The sequence below is a fragment of the Lampetra fluviatilis genome, chromosome 48, assembly GCF_964198595.1.
Source record: "Lampetra fluviatilis chromosome 48, kcLamFluv1.1, whole genome shotgun sequence".
NCBI classification, from domain to species: Eukaryota; Metazoa; Chordata; class Hyperoartia; order Petromyzontiformes; family Petromyzontidae; genus Lampetra; species Lampetra fluviatilis.
The window spans coordinates 4,867,604-4,891,502 of record NC_136322.1 but is presented as its reverse complement, the minus strand read 5'-3'; the positions used below and the strand labels follow the sequence as shown (position 1 = coordinate 4,891,502).

Here is a 23,899-nt window from a genome sequence, read left to right as displayed (position 1 = left end):
CGTCATCACCATCGTCATAATCGTCGTCGTTAACAACAACAGTATCACCATCAGCACCATCATCGCCATCATCGTCATCACCATCGTCATAATCGTCGTCGTTAACAACAACAGTATCACCATCAGCACCATCATCGTCATCATCGTCATCACCATCGTCATCATCATCGCCATCAGCACCATCATCGTCATCAGCACCATCATCGCCATCATCGCCACCATCACCACCATCATCATCGCCATCATCACCATCATCACCATCAGCACCATCATCGCCATCATCGTCATCACCATCGTCATAATCGTCGTCGTCAACAACAACAGTATCATTTCGATTTAAAGCTTTCGTGACTGCAGGGATTCATCTTCTTGGTTCTTTCGGTAAAGTCACGTAGAATGGAAATAATAAAATAATAAAAATAAAACGTGATAAAATAACTCTCACGACGTTTCGGCCACAACGCAAGCAGCCGTCCTCAGGTGGAGAGCAGGTCTGTTGAGTAGACAAAGTCTAGACAGAGTCTACTCGACAGACCTGCTCTCCACCTGAGGACGGCTGCTTGCGTTGTGGCCGAAACGTCGTGAGAATTATTTTATTATGTTTTATTTTTATTATTTTATTATTTCCATTCTACGTGACTTTACCGAAAGAACCAAGAAGAACAACAGTATCAGCAAGTTGCAGAACTATCCAGAGCATAATCACCACCCTGCTGGACCCCCCCACCCCTGCCCCCCCCTCTCCCCCCGGTAGATCGAGCAGGATGACAACGTGAAGATCGTGAAGCAGGGAGCGGTGCACAAGATCACCATCAAGAACACGCAGGACAAGAACATGGGCCGCTACACCTTCACTGCCAAGGGGGTCAAGACGGAGGGAAACCTCAACGTTGCCGGTATGGGAGAGGGGCTGGAGGGGGGGCCTATTGCTCGTAAGGGGGCCTATAGCACGCAGCGTAACAATGAGACAATGCTGCTGCTGAGTTACAAGACGTTCTGTGGGTTAACCCATCATCCAACCTCTTCCACCTCCACTCCCTTCCCCTTCTTTCCCTCCACCCTCCTCCACCTCCTCCACCGTCCCCCTCCCCCTTCTCCCCTCCTCGCTCCTCCACCCCAACCCGGCCTCCTCCACCTCCTCCTCACTCATCATCCTCAAACTTTCTCCCTCCCCCTTCTTTCCCTCCCACCTCCCCACGCGTTCACCTGCCTTCCCCTCTCCTCCCCACCTCTTCTTCTCTCCCCTACCATCACCCCTGTTTATATCTCCCTCCTTCAACCTCCTCGCCCTCCCCCTTCTTCCCTTCCTTCCTACTCCCTCCTCCTCCTCGCTCCTCCATCTCCTCCCACCTCCCCACGTGTTTTCCCACCTTCCCCCCCCCCACACCGCCCCCCCCACCCCAGACCCACCCGAGATCGACGCGGACCTGCTGGAGCGCCTGATGCGCGAGCCCATCACGGTGCGTGCGGGCCAGACGGCGCTCATTGACATCGCGTTCACGGGCAAGCCGGTGCCCAAGATCACGTGGCTCAAGGACGGCCTGGAGGTGGAGGAGGACGCCCGCACCACGCTCCACCGCACCTCCTCGCAGACCTCCTTCTGCCGCGCCAACTGTCAGCGCGAGGACAGCGGCGTGGTGACGCTGCGACTCAAGAGTCCCTGCGGCTCTGTCAGCGTGGACATGCAGCTCAACGTCATCGGTGAGATCTAGGGACGCTAAGTCGAGACACCCACTGGGGTGGAGGTGGTCGTGGTGGAGGTGGTGGTGGAGTAGGTAATGGTGATGGTGGTAGTGGTGGAGGTGGTGAAGGTTGTGCTTATGTTGCTGCTGGTGCTGGTTATGGTGATGGTGGTAGTGTAGGAGGTGGTGGTCAGTCAGCAAACCCATGGCACCAGCTTAGTCTGGCCATAGACCTCCTGTTAGCGAGCCTTAAACACTTCACGTGGCCTCAAAGTCCACCTGGCCTGGCATAGGCGCCGTGGTGATGTCACCGTCACTTGTGGCGAATAACGGGTGTTGGTATTGGTGGTTATGGTGCTGGTGGTGGTTACGGTGGTGGTTCTGGAGGGGGTTGTCAATGAACTGCCATTGCTTAATAAACAACTTAGAGTGGGCGACCACGGAACGGAGCGGGGGCGCTCCTCCATACTTCCTCCGCTCCTCCTCCGTTACTACTCCGCTAATCCTCCACTCCTCCGCATGATAAGCCACTTCGTTGAGCTATTATTTGTGTCGCTTTTGAAAAAGAGCAACACAGTTTAGTAGTGGGAGCTTAATTGTTTTATAGTTTAACAGTTTTCATAGTCTTTAGTTGTTTATAGTTTGTATAGTTCATGTTTTTTTTATAGTTAATAGATTTATTGTTTAATGTTTTATAGTTTAATTGTGTTATAGTTTTCCTTTATATATTTTTATAGTTTAATTAAAAAAATATATAATTTTATAGCTTTTATCGTTTCATATCTTTTATCGTTTGATAGTTTTTAATTTTGTTCTATAGTTTATAGTTTTTATATTTCAGCGATTTTAATAGTTTTATGGTTTATATAGTTTTTCTAGTTCGTAGTTTTTTCTAGTTTAATAGTTATTATTTTATAGCTTTTTTCGTTTTATATCTTTTATAACTTTTAAAGTTGATAGTTTTTTTTATGTTTTATAGTTTTTGGTTATAGCTATTATAGTTCATCGTTTTTATAGTTTAATAGTTTCTTTTTATAGCTTTTATCGTTTTATCGTTTTTATAGTTCATAGTTTTTATAGATGATGGTTTGTATAGTTTATCGTTTTGATAGGTCATGTTTTTTTTTTAATAGTTTATAGTTTTACAGTTCGTAGTTTTTTTATATTTTCATAGTTTTTACGGCTTCGTTGTTTTTACACTTTAATATTTTATTTTTATCTGTCGGCGGCTGCGGCGACAGACGTGCCCAAGCCTCCGCAGGGCCCCGTGGAGTTCACTGAGCGGACAGGCCAGTGCGTGACCATGAAGTGGAAGGCACCCAAGGACAATGGCGGGCGGCCGGTCACCAGCTTCGTGGTGGAGAGGCGCCAGGTCGGTCGTTCCTCCTGGATAAAGGTGGGCGAGGTGGACAGCAGCGAGACCTCCTTCTCCTACGACAAGGTGGAGGAGGGCAAGCAGTACCAGTTCCGCATCCGCGCCGTCAACACGGAGGGGGTGAGCGAGGCGCTGGAGTCCGCCGAGGTCTACGCCGGGGAGCCCTACGGTGAGAGGGGGTGAGGTGGGGGGTGGGGGGGCTATGGAGGCCTGGCATACATCGTCGGAAATGTCAGCGGTGCGCCAAGAATGATCATCGCCACCACCAATGCTTTCATCAGCAGCACCACCACCACCTTCATCAATATCAGCAGCACCACGAACGACTGTAACCATCACCACCACTACCAAAGCCTTCATCAGCACCACCATCACCACCTACATAAATATCAACAGCACCACAATCATCAACAACAACAACAACCGCCATTCACCACTAAGTGGTGGTGACGTCACCATGGCGCTTGTGCCACGCTATGTGAAGTGTTGAACACCCGCTGGCAGGAGGTCGCGGGACAGACCCAGGTGCCACAGGTCGACTGACTGAGATAACTGGTTGATGCACCACCTGTGCCCACTACTGTGTCAACCACAATCATCACTACCATCACCACCTTCATCAAAAACACCACCACCATCATAATCATCACCACCATCACCACCACTGCCACCACCTTCATCACATTCACCATCACCACGAAGTTGTTGTCCCACACCTTTGGGTCTTCACTGCTGTGCGTTGAAACCTCCCCCCACCCCCTCCTCAGTGCCCCCGGGGTCCCCCTCTGCCCCCGTCGTGAGCAACGTCACCAAAAGCTCGGTGACGCTCAGCTGGCAGCCTCCGCAGAGCGACGGCGGGTCGGCCATCTTGGGATACATGGTGGAGCGCAGGAAGAAGGGCAGCTCCCTTTGGGTGCCCGTCAACACGCAGCTCGTGCAGGGTACACGGAGTGGCGAGGGGGACACGCGGGGAGACACACGGGGACACACACGAAGACACCGGGGACAAGGAGAGACACACGGGGACATGCGGGGTGACACGTGGGGAGACGCGGGGACACGCGGAGGAACATGCGGGGGGGCATGTGGAGACATGCGGGAACACGCGGGGAGATGCACGGGGACACGTGGGGACACGCGGAGACACACAAAGACACACGGGAGACATGCGGGGAGACACACGGAGACATGGGGACAAGGGGAGACACACCGGGACACGCGGGGGGACATGCGGGGAGACACACGGGGACACGGGAGGACATTCGGGGAGACACAGAATACGTGGAGACACAGAGTGACAGAGACACAGACACAGGGTTACAGAGACATGGAGACGCGGTCTGGCTGTTTGTGCCTGTCTGCGTGTAGCACAGAGTTGGGAGCGGTGGCGCAGAGGTTAGAACACCGTGCGACTAACCAGGCATAGACCCGCTTTAAGGAGGTGCTCGCGAACAGGGCTTGCCTCGATGGTAGTGTTGAGGCTACACGGGGGACCTTTGTGTGTTGTTGTGCAGGGACGGAGGTGGAGGCCGGGAAGCTGGCGGAGGATGTGGAATATGAGTTCCAGGTGACGGCCGTCAACGCGGCCGGGCCAGGGACGCCCAGCAGCACCTCGATACCTGTGCTGGCACGCGACCCCATCTGTGAGCACATGCCCACCCACCTGCTAGGTCACCCACCCAGCGACCCATTGACTCACTCACTCACCCATTCACCCACTCACCGACCCATCCACCCACTCACCCACCCTCTCACCCACTCATCCATTTACCCACTCACCCACCCATGCACCCACTCACTCTAGATTTGAAGCTTTCATGACTGCAAGGATTCATACTCTTTGTTTTTTTCGGTAAAGTCACGTCGGTTAAAAATAAAATAAATGAAAACTAAATTAAATCACGCCCGAAACGTGACCCACTCACCGATGCATCCACTCACCCACCCACTCACCCACCTACACACCGACTCACTCACCCATTCACACACTCACCAACCCATCCACTCTTTCACCTACCCACTCACCCAATCACCCACTCACCGACCCATTCATCCACTCATCAACTTTCTCACCCACCTGCTCACCTACCCATCCATTCACCCACTCACCGACCCATCCACTCAATGACTTGAATATTCATCCACTCACTCCACCACCGACCCATCCACCCACCCACTCACTCGCCCACCCCAACTCAGTCAGCCCATCCATCCACTCGACCCCCTCCAACTGTCACCCCTCCGTACCCGGCAGACCCTCCGGGCAAGCTGGAGGACCTGTGGGTGACCGAGACGACCTACTCCAGCGTCTCGCTCGCGTGGAAGCCCCCGCTGGCCGACAGCAACAGTGGCAGTGGCGGCAACAGCGAGGCACAGGGCTACGTGGTGGAGATGCGCTCCGAGGATAGCGGGGAATGGGTGCGCTGCAGCAAGGAGCTGGTGACTGGCACGCGTTTCACGGCCACGGGTCTGCGCGAGAAGGGCCGCTACTTCTTCCGTGTCAGGGCCGTGAATGAAGCCGGCGTCGGTGAGGCGAGGGAGCTGGACAAGTACGTGGTGGCCATGCCACCACCTGGTGAGACAACGACACATTTAAGGGCGTTTTTATCGGCAAACAAAAACATACTATATTATACGCTTTGGTTTTTTCGGTAAAGTCACGTACTGTATCAATTAATTTTGCTGTGACGGTGCCACCTGAAGACGGAAGCTTGTGTTGCCTCCGAAACGTCGTGATTTAATTTATTTTAATTTTATTTTTCACCTACGTGACTTTACCGAAAAAACCAAAGAGTATGGACCCTTGCAGTCACGAAAACTTCAAATCTAGAAATACTATATTATACTAATATATTATAATAATATTATAATTATCTTACCTATAAAAGTAAATTTTTACTGTGTGTGTGGATGCCTATCCTTGTAACGCTTTTAACTGATAAACTGTTGGGTTTACATATCAACAAAGTACACAGATACAAACTTTACACGCTTTCCTCTCACAGCGCAGTGGCTCTGACTTTGACATTTAGTTTGTCGGAGCGATCCTCCGCCAGCTGTAATGAGGCATCACGTCAACGCTGGGAGTGTGTGTGTTGAGTGTGTGTACGCACGCGTGTGTGTGTGTGTGTATTAGTGTGTGTGTGTCTGTCAGGAGCGGAACTGTAGCGGTTAGCGCTTCGCTACGAACCCGGCGACCCGAGTTCGATTCCCCCTCAAGCCCAATCCCATTGACGATTGGCTAATCCGCTCCTGGCCTCAGCCTAAAATGAGTACCTAGTGCGGTGCGTAAACATCGCCACTGGCCAGACAAATGCGGTCGGCCATGGTGTTGGCCACCCACCCCCTCGTTTGCCGTTCGGGCCTTCAGATGTGCTGCTCACGAACAGAACTTGCCCCGACAGTCTGTTAAAGGCTATACGGGGGATGTTGTCTTTGTGTACGCGTGTGCGTGCTCGCAATGCCGCCTCCCCTCCCCCGGGAGACACCAATATCAACAATTACTTGTATTTATATTTGTATATTTCATTATACTTGCAAATTTGCCACGCTAACATATTCTTATTTTCCTATATTTTTACAAAAAGAAGTTTAACCTTAAAACAAACTATATCTTTTTTATCTATTCATTCATTTCAATACTTTCCCCCCATTGAGACTACTTTTATTAACATCTAAATATAATTTTTATTAGCTTCTGTTCTATATATATGAAGAACGTTTAAATGTTTTGACATGGGAGTAAAGCGGGAGCTGAGCTCTTGAACACAGCTCTGGGTTTACAGGTCGAGCTATGTTCCCATCCTCACCTATGATGGCCATGAGCTTTGCGTAACGACCGATAGGATGAGATCGCGGGTACAAGGGGCCAAAATTAGGTTTCTCCGCAGAATTGCCGGGCTCACTCTCCGTGATCGGGTGAGGAGCTCAGTAATCCGGGAGAGCCTCAGAGTCGAGTCACTGCTCTGCCTCCGGATCGAGAGGAGCCAGTTGAGGTGGATCGGGCACCTGGCCAGGATGCTCCCAGTAGATTTCCCCTGGAATCTACCGGGCACTTCCCACTGGGCAAAGACCCCAGGGCTGGCCCAGGATATGCTGGCAGGACTACGTCCCTCGACTGGCCTGGGAACGCCTGGGAATTTCCCAGGAAGAGCTAGAGTCTGTGTATAGTAGTGTATAGTAGTATATAGTGTAGTAGTATATAGTAGTGTATAGTGTAGTAGTATATAGAGTAGTAGTGTATAGTAATGTATAGTGTCGAGTAATGTATAGTGTAGTAGTGTATAATGTATACTAGTGTAGTAGTGTATAGTTATGTATAGTTGTGTACAGTAGTGCATATTGTAGCAGTGTATACTAATGATAAGTAGAGTAGTTTATAATGTATAGTAATGTACTGCTGGAGTCTGTCGCCAGGGAAAGGGAGATCTGGACCGCCCTACTCAAAACGTTGCCACCGCAAACCTCAATAGGACAAGCGGACTGAGAAACGAAACGAAACGGAAATGAAAGACATGTCAAATTGTGAGAGAGGTGACCGGTGGTTACCCGTGGCGCTTTGCCTCGGTGCTGATAACTCTCCACCACCCACCCGCTCCCCGCTACCCTCCCTCCCAGCCGCTCCCAGGTTCCACCTGACCTCGCGCCACCAGAGCTACGTCTTCCTCAAGGCTGGCGAGACCCTGCGGCTGGCAGTCCGCTTCTCGGTAGGCACCACCGCTCCCTTCAATCGATTGATCGATCGCTCGCTCGCCCGTTGGTTGCAGCGACAGGGCACTCAGCTCCAGGACTTCTTTTTCCAGTACCAAGATGTTGAATGATAATACGATGGGGTCCATCTTCTTGGTTCTTTCGGTAAAGTGATGTAGAAGGGAAATAATAAAATAAGACAAATAAAACATAATACAATTATATAATATTTTATTTTATTATTATATTATATAATTTTATTATTTTATTGCTTTATTTTACTATATTATTTTATTATTTTTATTTGTATTATTTTATTATTTCCCTTCTACGTGACTTTACCGAAAGAACCAAGACGATGAATCCCTGCAATCACGAAAGCTTTCAATCGAAATTCGATGGGGATTTCATGCTTTCTGGCGTCAATACCGCGGGTGTCAAGGTGTTCATACGTGTGGTAAAAAAAGCGCCAATTAATATACTTTGTCAGTGTACGCACTCTCCTTGAAAGTGATTGGCCTGCACCAGAGACAGCCTCCTCCATGGCATTATTGTCCCAAGACTGCTAGACTAGAGGCCGCCACGAAAAGGCAAGCAGTACAAGGGCAATGCGCACACCCATGCAGTAGTAAGCTGGGGTTAAGCAGCTGCAGCGAGTTGAAGCATTTCGCCTGCAGCAAGATGTTGAATGAGAAAGCAACAACGTGATTTCTGGCCTTTCTGGCAGAAATACAGGGGGGCGTAACGATGTTCAAACACCAAACAGACGCCAATCACAGGGGCATCAAACTGACCACGTGGCCGTTTTTGAACACCGCATCGTGCTGCTTCTGCGGCTGTCTGGAACGTTCTTTTATTCTAATATGAGCAAGCCACTGGGAGGTACGATGCACTTCTACATCATCTAGATTGATGAGCTCATTTGTTTAGAACTGCTTGTGGTTCTTGTTGTGTTTAGTTTGTTGTCCTTCCCCCACCCCCACACCTCCAATTAATGTGGTTGGCTATGTACGGGGGGGAAAGAGGTTCAATATTACACACACTACATCGTACACTACACTATGCATTACACTAAGATCAGCACACACAGTTGATAACTGCCCCTTGACCCTGATGCTACACCCCACCCTCCCTTCCCACCTGCAGGGCATCCCCACGCCCACGGTAACCTGGCAGAAGAACACGCTGGCACTGCCTGACCGCGCCAACGTGTCGACGGAGGGTGGCAGCACCCACATGGTGATCTCCAGCGCGGACCGCTCCGACTCGGGCATCTACAGCGTCAATCTGGCCAACGAGGCCGGCTCCGAGACCATGAAGATCCGCGTCACGGTCGCGGGTGAGCATCATCGCGCTGACGAGCGTCGCACCGAGCACTCACACACTCACTCACTCGCTATTTCACTCACTCACTCAGGCATGCACCCACTCACTCACACACTCACTGGCCCACTCACTGACACACTCACTCAGTCACTCACTCGTTTGCACATTCACTCACTCACTCACTCGCTATTTCACTCACTTACTCAAGCACTCACTCACTCGCTCACTTGCTCAATCACTCACACACGCACCCACTCACTCACACACTCACTGGCCCACTCACTGACACACTAACTCACTCATTCACTCACTCGTTTGCACATTCACTCACTTACTCACTCGTTATTTCACTCACTTACTCAAGCACTCACTCACTCGCTCACTTGCTCACTCACTCACACACGCAACCCACTCACTCACACACTAACTGGCCCACTCACTGACACACTCACTCAGTCACTCACGCGCTTGCATATTCACTCACTCACACTCACTCACTGACACTTACTCATTCGCTCGCATACACCCCAAACTCACACACTCGCTCACTCACTCGCTCACGCACTCCCCCACTCACTCACCTACTCTCTCACTGACACGCACTCACACACTCACCCACCCACCCACTTGCTCGCTTGCTCAATCACTCTCTCACGCCCACACCCACTTACTCGCTCACTCACGCATTCACTCACGTATTCACCCATTCACTCACTTACTCACTCATGCATCTACCCACTCACTCACTCACTCACCCACTCAAACACTCATGTGCTTACTCACTCACTCACGCACCCATTCACTCACCAACTCACCGACCCACTCAAACACTCATCTGCTCACCTACCCACTCACACACTCATCCATTCACTCACTCACCCGCTCACTCAAACACTCACCCACTCATCCACTCATCTACCCACTCACACACTCACTCATACATTCACCCATTCACTCACTCACCCACCCACTCAAACACTCATCCGCTCCTCCACCCTCTCGCCAACTCACTCCCTCACCCATTCATCCACCCACCTACCCACTCAACCATTCACCGACCCGCTCCCCCGCTCACACACGCGCTGACTGGCCCGCTCACCCACCCACCCACACACTCCTCACACACTCACTCAATCGCCCACTCATCCACCGCGGAATTCGTTAGAGATGAGAAGAAGGAGGTAGGAGAGTTCGCAGAACCTATTCCACAGAAACAAGCAATGAACGCTCTTCCGCTACAACCACTCGAACCGAGCCATTGATGCTTTGATATTTGCATTGCCCTCGTGCTGTTCGTCTCACGGCGTCGTTCACTGGTCTAACACCGGTGAGACACGGCTGGCGTAGCTCTGGTGTACGCCAATCAGTCCCAAGGACGATGCGTGCATCATTACAATCACAGAATGTTGGTTTTCATGCACCAAAAGCACGATTTGTGGATCATGCAGACTTGATGACGATGCCTTTTAGTGACGATAGGTGGATCTGTTTGGTGTTCGAACATCCTAACACCTCCTGCATTCATGCCAGAAAGGCTGAAGCCTGATGTTGTATCACTCAACATCTTGATACTTGAAAATGAATTTCTTTAGAACCACTTGTTATTGTTTAGTGTTGTTGCCCTTTCCCCACACGTCCGATTGACGTGGTTAGCCACATACGGTGCGAACGAAGTTCCACGTACGCACACGGACAAAAGAATCCCATGGCTACAACTGGCTCAAGCCGCGCTATGAATGCTTTGTTGTGTGCATTTTCCTTGTACCTGCCGCATGCCTCATCTCCGTCTCACTGACCGTCCCGTGTGTCCCCGTGCGTCCCCGTGTGTCCCCGTGTGTCCCCGTGTGTCCCACATCCCTTCGACTTCCCCCCCCGCCCATCCCCACAACCAACTGGCCAGACGTTCCCCGTCCTCCGGGCGAGATCACCCTGGCGGAGGAGATCAGCCAGACGGTGACGCTCACATGGGAGCCGTCGCCGGACGACCTCCCAGAGGAGCGTGTCTACTACGTGGTGATGAAGCGTGACTCGAGCACCATGAGCTGGTTCATCCTGTCGGACCGCGTGGCTCACACGCGCTACACCGTCACCAACCTCGTGCCGGGCCGCAAGTATTTCTTCCGCGTGATGGCGCGCAACGACCTCGGCGTGAGCCAGCCCACCGACTGCAAGGATGCGTGGCAGGTGCCGAAGCAGAAGAGTGAGTCCTGCGTCACCGTGCGCGTGCGTCGATGTGTCTGTGTGTGTGGTGGGTACGTAGGTGTGTGTCACTGTGTGTGTGTGAAGGTGTGTGTGCGCGTGTGGAGGAGGCTCAATCTTGATTTGAAGCTTTCGTGACTGCAGGAATCCATACTCTTTGGTTCTTTCGGTAAAGTCACCTAGGTAGAAAATAAAATAAATCACGACGTTTCGGGTGCAACACAAGCGTCCGTCATCAGGTGGGGAAGCATGGTCTGCTGGAGACGTGACTTTACCGAAAGAACCAAAGAGTGTGGAGGAGGCTCGTGAAGGATGCTGCTACTGGGCAGTTGGAGGCAGTCGCCCCTCCAGCAACAACTGAGGATAGAGGAGCGACGCTCACAACAACGAGCAAGGCGCCGGGCGGCTAAAACGCAGCAAGATGGCACAATAGGGGTTACATTTGGTGCATCTACCGGTCATCTCAGTCAGCCAACCCATGGCACCTGCTGGGTCTGTCCCGAGACCTCCTGTCAGCGAGCCTTCGAGACTTCACGTAGCCTCAAAGTGCACCTGGCCTGGCACAGGCACCGTGGTGACATCACCGTCACTTAGTGGTGAATGGCGTGGTATTGGTTTTGGTGAAACTTTGTGTGTGTGTGTCACTTTGTGTGTCACCGTGCGTGTGTCACTGTGTGTGCATAGGTGTGTGTGTAGGGCGTGTGTCACTGTGTTTGTTACTGTGTGTGTGTCCCTGTGTGTGTCACCGTGTGTGTGTCACTGTGTGTGGGTTTGTAGGTGTGTCACTGTGTGTATATGTAGGTGCGTGTGTGTCACTGTGTGTGTGTCACTGTGTGTGTGAAGGAGCAGGTATGCGTGTGTGTGTCACTGCGTCTGTCACTGTGCGTGTATCACTGTGTTTGTCACTGTGTGTGTGTCACCGTGTGTGTGTCACTGTGTGTGGGTTTGTAGGTGTGTCACTGTATGTATATGTAGGTGCGTGTCACTGTGGGGAGCGGTAGTGTAGCGGTTAGCACGCTGTGCTACAAACCTGGTGACCCGAATTTGATTCCAGCTCATGGCCTACATCAGTGACGATTATCTGAACCGGTCCTGGGCCTCCCCTAAGTCGACTCAGCCTCAAATGAGTACCTGGAAGACAAAGGAGGCCTTGGCGTGGTGCTAGCCACCCACCCCCTCGTGTTCCACAGTGCCGGCCTTCATAGGTGCTCGCTTACAGCACTTGCCCCTACAGTCTGTTAAGGCTATACGGGAAACTTTGGTGGGTAATCGGCGGGTAAATAATTGAGTGAGATGATGAGTGAGTGAGTTAGCTGAAGTTTCAAGTGGATATCAAACAGCAAGTGCGTCCCTGTGTGAGTCTATGGTTCTCTGTGTGAGTCTGTGGGTCTCTGTGTGAGTCTGTGGGTCTCTGTGTGAGTGTGCAGGTGCTTGCTAACAGCACTTGCCCCAACAGTCTGTTAAGGCTATACGGGGGATTTTTGTATTTGTCTTTGTATGCGTGCGTAGTTGTGACACTGTGTGTGCCAGATGGGGGGGGCACAGCACAGGTGGTGCATCTCGGTCATCTCGGTCATTGTGGGACAAGAGTCAATCATTGCCCTCTATACTAATTGGCCTATACCACCTTAACATGTAGAGGACTGCAGATCTTGGGGCAAAGGTTTATTATTGCCGGCTCTCTCCATATATAACACCTTTAATAACGTATTCTCGCCACCGCCCCCCCCCCCCCCCCGTTGCTATCATCACCGCCATGATCTTTGCCATCATCGCCATTGCCGCCATCATCTTCGCCATCATCACCGCCATCATCTTCGCCATTGTCCACGCCCTCATCAACGCCATCATCATCGCCACCATCATCTTCGCCATCATCGCCGCCATCATCTTCGCCATCATCTTCACGATCGTCGCCGCCCTCATCAACGCCATCATCTTCGCCATCATCGCCGCCATCATCTTCGCCATCATCTTCGCCGCCATCGTCGCCAACATCTTCGCCATCATCAAATTCTATCATCTTCACATCATCGCCGACATCATCTTTGCCATCATCTTCTCCATCATCGCCGCCATCATCTTCACCATCATCTTCTCCATCATCTTCGCCATCATCACCGCCATCATCGCCGCCATTATCTTCGCCATCATCTTCGCCATCATCTTCTCCATCATCGCCGTCATCGCCGCCGCAATCATCATCACCATTATCCACCGCGGCGGCGGCGGCCAGACCTTTTCGAGGTCAAACTCAACCAGTACCAGGACAAGGAGCGTGAATTCGCGCCCGAGTTCGTGCTGCCCCTCAAGGACCACGTGGCTCCGCCGGGCAACGATGTCAAGATGAGCTGCGCAGTCAGCGGCAACCCGCGGCCGCGCGTCGCGTGGCTGTGTGACGGCGAGCCGGTGAGCGAGACATCCAATGTGTGGTGCAGCGACACGTACGGCGTGTGCTCGCTGCACGTGGCGCTCGCCACCGCCAAGGACAGCGGCGTCTACTCGGCGGTCGCCTCCAACCACCTCGGGGAGGCGTCGTGCTCGGGCAAGCTCGCCGTGACTGGTGAGTGGCGGTGGCTGGTGAGTGAGTGGTGAGTGACTGGTGAGTGGCAGACCCAGGTGCCACGGGTCGACTGACCGAGATGTCCGAGATGACTGGCTGATGCACCACCTGTGCCCCCTACTGTACCAACTTGCTGTGCTTTAGCCACCCGGCGCTCCGCTCGTTGTTGTGAGCGTCGCTCCTCCGCCCTCCGTTGTTGTTGGAGGGCGACTGCCTCCAACTGCCCAGTAGCGTCCTTCACGAGCCTCCTCCACTGAGGCCGATTTTGACACCGCTGGTACCAGTCATCGGCAAGTCCACTCAGCTCCACGTCCTCCTGTACCACATCACTCCATCTCTTCTCTAGCCCGTGCCGCGCCTGTTTAGCCCCCTCGATCCGGCCGAACACAGACACACACACACAGACAAAGATGCCCCCTGTAGCCTAAACAGAATGTAGGAGCATGTGCTGTTAGCGAGTGGCACCTACGAAGGCCCGCACGGCACACGAGGGGGTGGGTGGCCAGCACCACGCCCGGCCGCCTTTGTCTTCCCAGTGACGACGTTGGCCGTGGGCGGGAATCGAACTCTGGTGGTTCGGATTCTTAGCGCAGCACGCTACACCCGCTATACTGCACTAGGGGGCCGTCCATGAATGACGTCACGCACCTAGGGGGTAGGGGGGGTCAGACATTTGTGACGATGTGTGACGAGGGGGGGGGGGTTTGAGAAATGCGACGTCACATCAAAATGCGCAACTTTAAATGAATATAGACAACACGTTCTACTTAATTAAATAGACTTTTTAATAAATGTTTTCTCCGACAACATCAGAGTGCAGCGCCACATTAAATACGCACTACAATGACAATAGTTTAAAGTTATTTGAAGCATGTTTTATTTTTTTTTTTGGGCGGGGGGGCAGAGCTTTGTGACGTCATATTTGAGGGGGGGTCTGACTTTTTGTAACGCCGTGTGACGATGGGGGGGGGGTCAAAAATCGTCCAAAATCGCGTGGCGTCATTTACGGACGGCCCCCTATGAAGACAAAGATCCCCCGTATAGCCTTAACAGAATATTGGTGTAAAGAGCGTTTAGCGAGTAGCAGCACCTATGAAGGCCATTGCCATACGAGAAGGGGTGGGTGGTCAGCACCACGCCAGGCTGTATTTGTCTCCCTAGTAGCGATCTTTACACACCGCACCAGGGCTATTCATTTCAGGCACGACACTCACACACGAACGCACCCACACTCACTCATACACAAAGACAAAGTTCCACCGTATAGCCTCGACACACGCGTACATACGCAACACACACGCAGACACAAATACCAACACCCGCCATTCGCCACTAAGTGACGGTGACGTCACCACGGCGCTTGTGCCAGGCCACGTGCACTTTGAGGCTGCCACGTGGAAGTGTCGAAGGCTCTCGCTGCTGAGAGGAGTTTTTACTTATTTATTTTTAGTTAATTTATTAGTTATAGCCATGTGAGCCATTCGGCTCTTGAATCGGGTGCAACCGCAACAAACACAAAACAAAAACATGAACAAGAAAACATCTTAAAGTGACGATGTGCAAACAGAAAATCCAAGAAAAAAGACAGCAAAATAAGGAAGTCACGGGACAGACCCAGCAGGTTCCATGGGTTGCCGGACTGAGATGACCGGTAAATGCACCACCAGCTGTACCCCCCCCCCCCGACTCTGCCAACTCTCACCCTCACTTACTCACACACAAAGACAAAGATCCCCCGTATAGCCTCAACACACGTGTACATACGCACGCACGCATCGTTCGTTCGTATCAACGGATCTCTAACCCCCCCCCCCCCATCCGTTGCCCCCCCCCCCCCCTCTCTTGCAGGAGAAAACTAACGGCGAGAAGGGATGGGGGCGACGGCCCTTCCCCGATCGTCGACCGCCCAATCGTCGCAGCCCAAAAGCCGTCTTCTTCCCCCTGTCCCCCATCTCTTTAGAACGTCCGGTCGATGGGTTGGGTGGTGGGGTGGTCGCTCGATCGTGTCGCGGCCTTCGTTTGGGTCCGACGGTTCGCACCCCCCCCCCACCGCGCTCCCCCCCCCCCTCTCCCCCCCCCCCCCCCGCCGGGATGCCGTCACCCTCCGTCGCCGCCTGGTACGAAGGAGGTTGTCACGGGGTCGGCTGCTTCTAGCTACGACTTATTTTCGTTTGGGCTGGGTGTGGATGCCCCCCGCCACTGATGTGCCCTGTGGCTCTTTTGACTTTTCAGGGGGCCGTCCATAATTGACGTCACGCACCTAGAGGGGGGTGCGGGGGGGGGTCAGACATTTGTGACGATGTGTGACGAGGAGCGGGGGGGGGTGGTGTTTGCGAAATGTGACGTCGCATCAAAATGCGCAACTTTAAATAAATATAGACAACAGGTTCTACTTAATTAAATCGACTTTTGAGCAATGTTTTCTCCTACAACATCAGAGTGCAGCGCCACATTAAATACGCACTACAATGAGAATAGTTTAAAGCGATTTGAAGCATGTTTTACTTTTTTGTTTGTGGGGGGGGGGCAGAGCTTTGTGACGTCATATTTGAGGGGGGGGTCTTACTTTTTGTGACGCCGTGTGACGAGGGGTGGGTCAAAAATCGTCACAAAATTACGTGACGTCATCTATGGACGGCCCCGGCTATCGCAAATGGTAGCGGCTCAACCGAGTGGCTGATATCATCGTCGTCATCACGTGGACATTCCTTGCAGCAGACAAATAACTCTTAAACGCGTGGCGACGTCGCTTCTAAACGTGGAGTGGAAATAACTTAAGGACCCAGAGAAATATCCACGCGAACTACGGGGAGAGAGTGATAGAAATATACAGCAGGCGTCAGGGTCGGGATCGAACCCACAGCCTCCTGTATACAAGGGGAGGTAGTCAACGTCTCCTAGCCATTGTGATGATGATGATGAGAGAGAGAGAAATGTAGAGCAAGTGTCAGGGTCGGGATCGAACCCACAGCCTCCTGTATACCTGGCGAGGTAGTAAACATCTCCTAGCCACCGTGATGATGATGAGAGAGAGAAAGAGAAATGCAGCAGCAGGCGTCAGGGTCGGGATCGAACCCACAACCTCCTGTATACCAGGCGAGGTAGTCAACATCTCCTAGCCACCGTGATGATGATGAGAGAGAGAAAGAGAAATGCAGCAGCAGGCGTCAGGGTCGGGATCGAACCCACAACCTCCTGTATACCAGGCGAGGTAGTCAACATCTCCTAGCCACCGTGATGATGATGAGAGAGAGAAGGAGAAATACAGCAGCAGGCGTCAGGGTCGGGATCGAACCCACAACCTCATGTATACCAGGCGAGGTAGTCAACATCACCAACCCCACCATTACCCGAATCCTTATCATGACCCCTATCACTTCCCCTATCACAACCCCAACCCTGTGGTCGAGTGGATTTCTTTTCTGGGTCCTCCGGTTTTCCCCTCCACATTCAGAACCAACGTCACCACGCGTCTATAGTATTCGGCTGCTGCTTGACATCTCCACGTGATGACGATGATGATATCGGCTAAATCGTTAAGCTATCATTTGTGAAAGTCAGGCCCTTTTTGAAAAGCAGCTACACAGCTTAGTAGTGGGCCTTACCTGGTCAAATAAAAAAAGTTCATTTAGTTATTACCTTGGGCCGGTGCTGCAAAGGGTTAGAGGGTTTAGGTTAGAGCCTGGTCAAGGTTAGAGTCTAGCACCCATGTGCATGTGGGAGTTTGCATATCACATGGGGAGTTGTGGTGCAGTGGTTAACGCGCTGCGCTACGAACCAGGCCTGCCGAGTTCAATTCCCTTCCACGGCCGCCACCAACCACGGTTGTGATTATCTGTACCGGGTCCTGGCCCTCCCTTAGGTCGTCTCAGCCTCAAATTAGTGCCTGGTGCGTAGTAAACATCGTCATCACTGGGGGAGACAAAGGCGGCAGGGCGTAGTGCTGGCCACCCACCACACCTTGTGTGCCACAGTGCCGGTCGCCTTCATAGGTGCTGCTACTCGCTAATAACAGCACTTGCCCCGACATTCTGTTAAGAGGCTATACGGGGTGGGCGGCGGAGTGGATCTTTCCTTTTGTGTGCATCACTTTGGGAGCGGTTGTGCAGTATGGAGCATATTCTTAGATTTTTTCGGTAAAGTCACGTAGGTTAAACATTAAAATTAATAAAAGTAAGATAAAAAATAAAATACAAATCACGACGTTTCGGAGGCAACACAAGCTTCCGTCTTCAGGTGGAACCGTCACAGCACGACAGCTGTATCAAGTAAGAGAAATTCCAAGAAAACAGTCCTTGTATATATACTGGTTGAGGGTGGGAGGAGCCAAGGTGGGCCCTGAATATTATTTTTGTGAGGTTCGGTGCGGCTGAAGCACGCTCCTCCCACCCTCAACCAGTATATATGCAAGGACTGTTTTCTTGGAATTTATCTTACTTGATACAGCAATCGTGCTGTGACGGTTCCACCTGAAGACGGAAGCTTGTGTTGCCTCCGAAAAGTCGTGATTTTTATTTTATTTTTTATTTTATTTTTATTAATTTTACATTTTTACCTACGTGACTTTACCGAAAAAACCTAATAATATGAATCCTTGCAGTCACGAAAGCTTCAAATCTAGAATCAATATAGAGCAAGTCCACTGGAGCCCCGAGTTTGCATCCCGGCTCGATTCCCGAAGGACAACTAGGGCAGTGGAGAGCAGCGAACATCTTAACCGGCCCCGGAGGCATTCCCCCCCGAGATCGGCGTCAGGGTCAGGATCGAACCCACGACCTCCTGTCTACCAAGCGAGGTAGTCAACATCTCCTAGCCACACACAAATATACAGCAGCAGGCATCTTCAGGGTCGGGATCGAAACCATGACCTCCTGCGTACCAGGCGAGGTAGTCAACATCTCCCAGCCGCACACAAATATACAGCAGCAGGCATCGTCAGGGTCGGGATCGAACCCACGACCTCCTGTGTACCAGGCGAGGTAGTTAACATCTCCCAGCCACACACAAAAATACAGCAGCAGGCATCGTCAGGGTCGGGATCGAACGCACGAATTTCTGCGTCCCAGGTGAGGTAGTTCACATCTCCTCGCCACCGTGGCGAGATGTTAACTAGCGACCGCTGGGATTCGAACTGCGATGCCTCTGTGTGTGTGTGTGTGGGGTGGGGGAGTGGTGGCGCAGTGGTTAGCACGCCGCGCTATTGAACCCGCTCGCTCAAGTTCGATCCCCGCTCACGGCCACTACCGACATCAGTGATAGCGCTTATCTGAACCGCTCCTTGGGACTCCCCTAGGTCGACTCGGCCTCAAACGAGCACCTGGTGCGTTCGGCGGTGGTGGTGGTGTTTAGTAAACATCGTCATCACTGGGGAGAGACAAAGGCGGCCGGACGTGGTTGTTCATCACTTCCCGCACGCCGATTCACCGCGCGTGCCACCGTGCCGTTCTGCGTCGGGTGGTGCTCGCTCGCGGCACTTGCCCCACAGGAAAGTTGAGGCTATACCGATGAGGGGGGTAGAGCTTTGCCTTTGTTATGCAGCATTAAAATTGAACGTGAAAATGTAAGCGCGTGTCGGTGCGTTTGTTGTTTCCAGGACGCCATTCACCCGGCAATGATTGATTGTTGACGATGATGATGATGGTGATGACACCCAATGCGACGATTGCATAGCTGTCAACCCACGTGGTTTACCCCGTATTCTTGTACATTGAGGTCCATGCGGCGTACAGCCGTTTGTGATGGGACTTTGTAGGATGAACGCTGAGGTTTATAAGGGGCACTAGGTGACCGTTAAGGTCTGAATTGGTCTCTGATAAGGGAGGGCACTACTATACACTACACTATACACTACACTATACACGACACTATACACTGCACTACTATACACCAGAGGTGTGGACTCGAGTCATGTGACTTGGACTCGAGTCAGACTCGAGTCATGAATTTGATGACTTGCGACTCGACTTGGACTTGCATAACAATGACTTTGTCCCACCTCTGAGGTGTGGACTCGAGTCATGTGACTTGGACTCGAGTCAGACTCGAGTCATGAATTTGATGACTTGCGACTCGACTTGGACTTGCATAACAATGACTTTGTCCCACCTCTGAGGTGTGGACTCGAGTCATGTGACTTGGACTCGAGTCAGACTCGAGTCATGAATTTGATGACTTGCGACTCGACTTGGACTTGCATAACAATGACTTTGTCCCACCTCTGCTATACACTACACTATAGACTACACTATACACTACACTATACACGACACTATACACTGCACTACTATACACTACACTATAGACTACACTATACACTACACTATACACGACACTATACACGACACTATACACTACACTATACACTGCACTACTACACTATACACTACACTATACACTACACTACTATACATTACACTGTACACTACACTATACACTACACTATACACTACTATACACTACTATAAACTACACTATACACTACACTATACACTACACTATTATACACGACACTATACACTACACTATACACTACACTATACACTACACTATACATTACACCATACTATACCTGTCAACCCATATGGCTTACCCCGTATTCTTATACAGGGAATTGAGTTTTCAGGTCCATACGGTGTACAGCCGTTTATGATCGAACTTTGTAGGGTGAACGTTGAGATTTATAAGGGAAAATGGGTGACCATTAATTGGTCTGCAATAGGTTAGGTCACTGATACGTGGTTGACAGGTTTGCTATACACTATACATTGCACTATACACTACACTATACACTACACTACTATGCACTACAGTCGAATCCTAATGTTAATTTAAGCTGAGATATTCCTCAAAGTATGGCTTCTCGTGTGTTTTTTCAGATAATACAATCAAGCAGGGAGAGTGAGTTTGAGACAATGACAGACAGAGAGAGAGAGCAGACAGACAAGCAAACATAAAGGTGCAGGAGAGGGAGAGGATGAGCTTGGACCTCGCCCAAATCAGCCAAATGTTAATGTCATACCTAGTCAAACCCTACCAAATAGGACACTCTACTTTCAGGAGAAATGGTTTAAAGATTATACTTGGCTCTATTACATCACCTCCTTAAAGGGGGTCCTCTGTTTCTATTGTACTTGCAACACAAAAGTCTAAACTTGCGTCAAAAGCAGATTCAGCTTTTGTCAAGACTGGCTTTCAAAATAGGATGAAGGCACTGGGGAAATTTAGTGCGCATAAAGACAGCCAGTGGCACAAATTAGCTGCGATGACTCGGATTCAGGAGCCAAAACCTGTTAATGTGCAACTTTCACGTGAGCTTGAAAGACAGCGGCAACAAGCGAGTATAAATCTCATGAAGATTGTTGGGGGATGTGAAATACTTGGCACGGCAAGGTCTGGATTTTCGAGGCGTTGATAAGGAGAGTGGGAATTTCAGCCAGCTTCTAAAGTACAAGGCAGAGGGCGATGCAGAGCTGACCACCTGGCTGAAAGGTCACTTTGATTTCACCAGTCCCCAAATGCAAAACGAAATTTTGAAGCTGGTGGGCAATACAATCGTCAAATAAATTGTGTCGGAAATAACATCAATGCCAGTGGTGCAGTTCGCACCTATCATTAATGGCACCCAGGATATATCAGGAGTTGAGCAGGAGTCAATATGTTTGTGCTTTGTAGATGCAGATCTCCAACCGAAGGACGAATTCCTGGAACTCTACGAAGTGTCAACAACGACAGGGCAAAATATAGCCAAGATGGCATTTGGTGTGATGATGCGTCTAGGCCAGGGGTCGGCAACCAAAATAACAAGAAGAGCCATTTCTTTCCAATTCGGTACAAAATTCAGTATTTCAAGAGCCGCAATGCATCTATGTACATACTGTACATACGTACATATCGTCAAGATGCAGCCCGCAAAGAGCCGCATGCGGCTCCGGAGCCGTAGGTTGCCGACCCCTGGTCTAGGCCTTCCTCCGTCCCAACTTCGAGGACAAAGCTATGACGGTGCCACAAATATGGCTGGACGATTGCAGGGGGTGCAAGCCATTTGAAGGAAAGAACAACCGCTGGCGATGTATTGTCGCTGTGGTCCACACTGCGTGAACTTAGTTACGCATGCTGCCTGTGTAGCCTCTCCACTAGTAAGATAACACTGGTCAACAAAAAAAATTCTGGCCAGAACTTTTGCAGCTGTTTTAGACTAATTTCAGGGTGCTGATTCCAAATCTGATCTCATATTTGCTCTATCACATCTCATTTTATGCTATCGGCATACCCCATTTTCATTGATTTTACCCGAAATTATCTTTGTCACTTATGATTGCAAGTTGTTGCGAGTCAGTGACTGCTTTAGTGTTAAAATATGGTGCTGTGTTTTTAGGATAATTTTCTTCCGCAGTTTTTATTGAAAATGCAATATTTGATATCTCAAAAACCTGATGTGATAGACAAAAACTGATGCCAGATTTGGAATCAGAACCCCAAAATTACCTTAAAACCGTTGGAATACCTTATGCCAGAAAAAGTGTGTTGACCAGTGTAATCAATGGATCTGGTGCATTAATTGGGGGGCGTCTTTAATCAATCTGGCAAGTTCAAGGTGATTTTCCAGGAAATCGCAAAATTAGAGCATGGTTTCAACTCGTTGAAACCTATCTGCACCCCTGCCATCCGCTCAGTTTTCAGCCAGTATGAGTCAGTGCTGACATCCCTTGAAGAAATGGCATCGTGCAGCTCATCTGACACTTCAACTAAGGCCAATGGTCTTCATGGAACATTTCTAAAAGGGAACACTGTGCTCGGCCTTGCAATGGCTGAATACCTGATGGGGGATTTGGAGTGCCTGAACACCTCCCTGCAGCTTAGGAAACAGACTGTTTCAGGCATGTTGGAGGCTGTGAACCATGTCAAAACAAGCATGCAGGGTAAGCGAACGGAGGATCACTTTGATGTTTTGTTCGCAAAAGCAACTGCTATGGCAACAAAGTTGGACCTACAACCTATTCAGATGCCTCATATCCGCAAACCTACAGAGCGTTACACCGTTCAGGCTACGGCCCATATCCAGCCGGAGGCCCAGTCTTTGTACAGAGCCCAATTCTACAACGCCTTGGACACAGTTCATACTCAATTCATAGAGAGTGTTTGATCAAGCTGGATTCCACAAGCAGCAGCAGCTTGAAAAGAATTGCTGCTATGCGGAGACGTGGACAAGATGATGGACGAGTATCCTGAATTAAATTCAAAACTACTGCAGGTGCAACACCATGTGAGACTAGGCTCTAAGAAAAGCTGTCTCGGGTATGGACCAATCAATTTCAAGGACAGTGCATACATTATCAGAGTTGTGTTTTTGTTTTGGATTTTGACCGCAAGTGTTGTGGTTAATGCAAACATGATCCCTTGTATAAAGGTGTCAGTTTTGTTGGCAATAAAGGGTAAAAACCTACTACTATGTCTTGCTACTGGCAAAGGAGGTCTCATAATGAGCTCAGATGTTGCTAGCGTTATTAGAGAAATGGTGCCAGAGGTGAGAGGTCTCTTCAATCATGTGGAAGCTTTAGTAAGACTTCTGCTGGTCGTGCCTGGGATGAAGTTTTAGTGCCCTGAAGAGGCTTAAGGCATGGTTTAGATCTTCGAGGCTGAATAATGTGGCCCTGTGTCACGTGCACCAGAGGAGAAACTGGACAGACTGGACCTTGATGGAATATGGCAATCTTTAATGGGTGTCAACGATAAGCGCAAAAATGCCTTTTGGGCCCTTTGCTTGAAGAATGACAAGTCAAAACGCTCGTCATTGCCTGGAGAGGAGGTGAGAGGATGGGAGAGGAGAGCAGAGGAAAGGAGCAGAAATGACTGCAGAGCAGGGGAGAGGAAAAGAGATGGCTGGAGAAGAGAGTAGAAGATAGGACCAGAGAAGAGGACGAGAGAGTGGGCTGGAGAGAAGATAGGAGAGGAGTGCAGAGCAGAGCAAACGTCCCTCCTGCCCACCCAAGTTTACTTGTAAATATGTAAATAAAAGCAACAATTTGCTAAACCTTTGCCACAGAATCTGGACTTGTCTTCATCTCA

The 23,899-nt window shown here is 50.6% G+C and overlaps 2 protein-coding genes across 3 annotated transcripts in view; one reads left to right on the top strand and one right to left on the bottom strand.

The window, feature by feature from the left end:
* Positions 1 to 16,080, top strand: part of IGSF22 (immunoglobulin superfamily member 22) — a 30,977-nt gene extending 14,897 nt beyond the window's left edge. Inside the window, exons 14-24 of the mRNA XM_078877562.1 lie at positions 755 to 896; positions 1,405 to 1,701; positions 2,924 to 3,226; positions 3,825 to 3,998; positions 4,572 to 4,700; positions 5,312 to 5,632; positions 7,675 to 7,763; positions 8,893 to 9,085; positions 10,973 to 11,272; positions 13,508 to 13,834; positions 16,067 to 16,080. Of these exons, the coding sequence (XP_078733688.1) occupies positions 755 to 896; positions 1,405 to 1,701; positions 2,924 to 3,226; positions 3,825 to 3,998; positions 4,572 to 4,700; positions 5,312 to 5,632; positions 7,675 to 7,763; positions 8,893 to 9,085; positions 10,973 to 11,272; positions 13,508 to 13,834; positions 16,067 to 16,080 (2,289 nt within the window). The remainder of the gene's footprint in view (positions 1 to 754; positions 897 to 1,404; positions 1,702 to 2,923; positions 3,227 to 3,824; positions 3,999 to 4,571; positions 4,701 to 5,311; positions 5,633 to 7,674; positions 7,764 to 8,892; positions 9,086 to 10,972; positions 11,273 to 13,507; positions 13,835 to 16,066) is intronic.
* Positions 15,952 to 23,899, bottom strand: part of LOC144948278 (acyl-CoA 6-desaturase-like) — a 58,927-nt gene continuing 50,979 nt past the window's right edge. The window contains exon 14 of one of the 2 annotated variants that reach the window (XR_013640128.1): positions 15,952 to 16,094. The gene's annotated coding sequence lies outside the window, so the exon portion shown is untranslated. Of the gene's footprint in view, positions 16,095 to 17,503; positions 17,747 to 23,899 lie in introns of those variants that run through there. The other variant, XR_013640129.1, reaches the window with a different exon arrangement.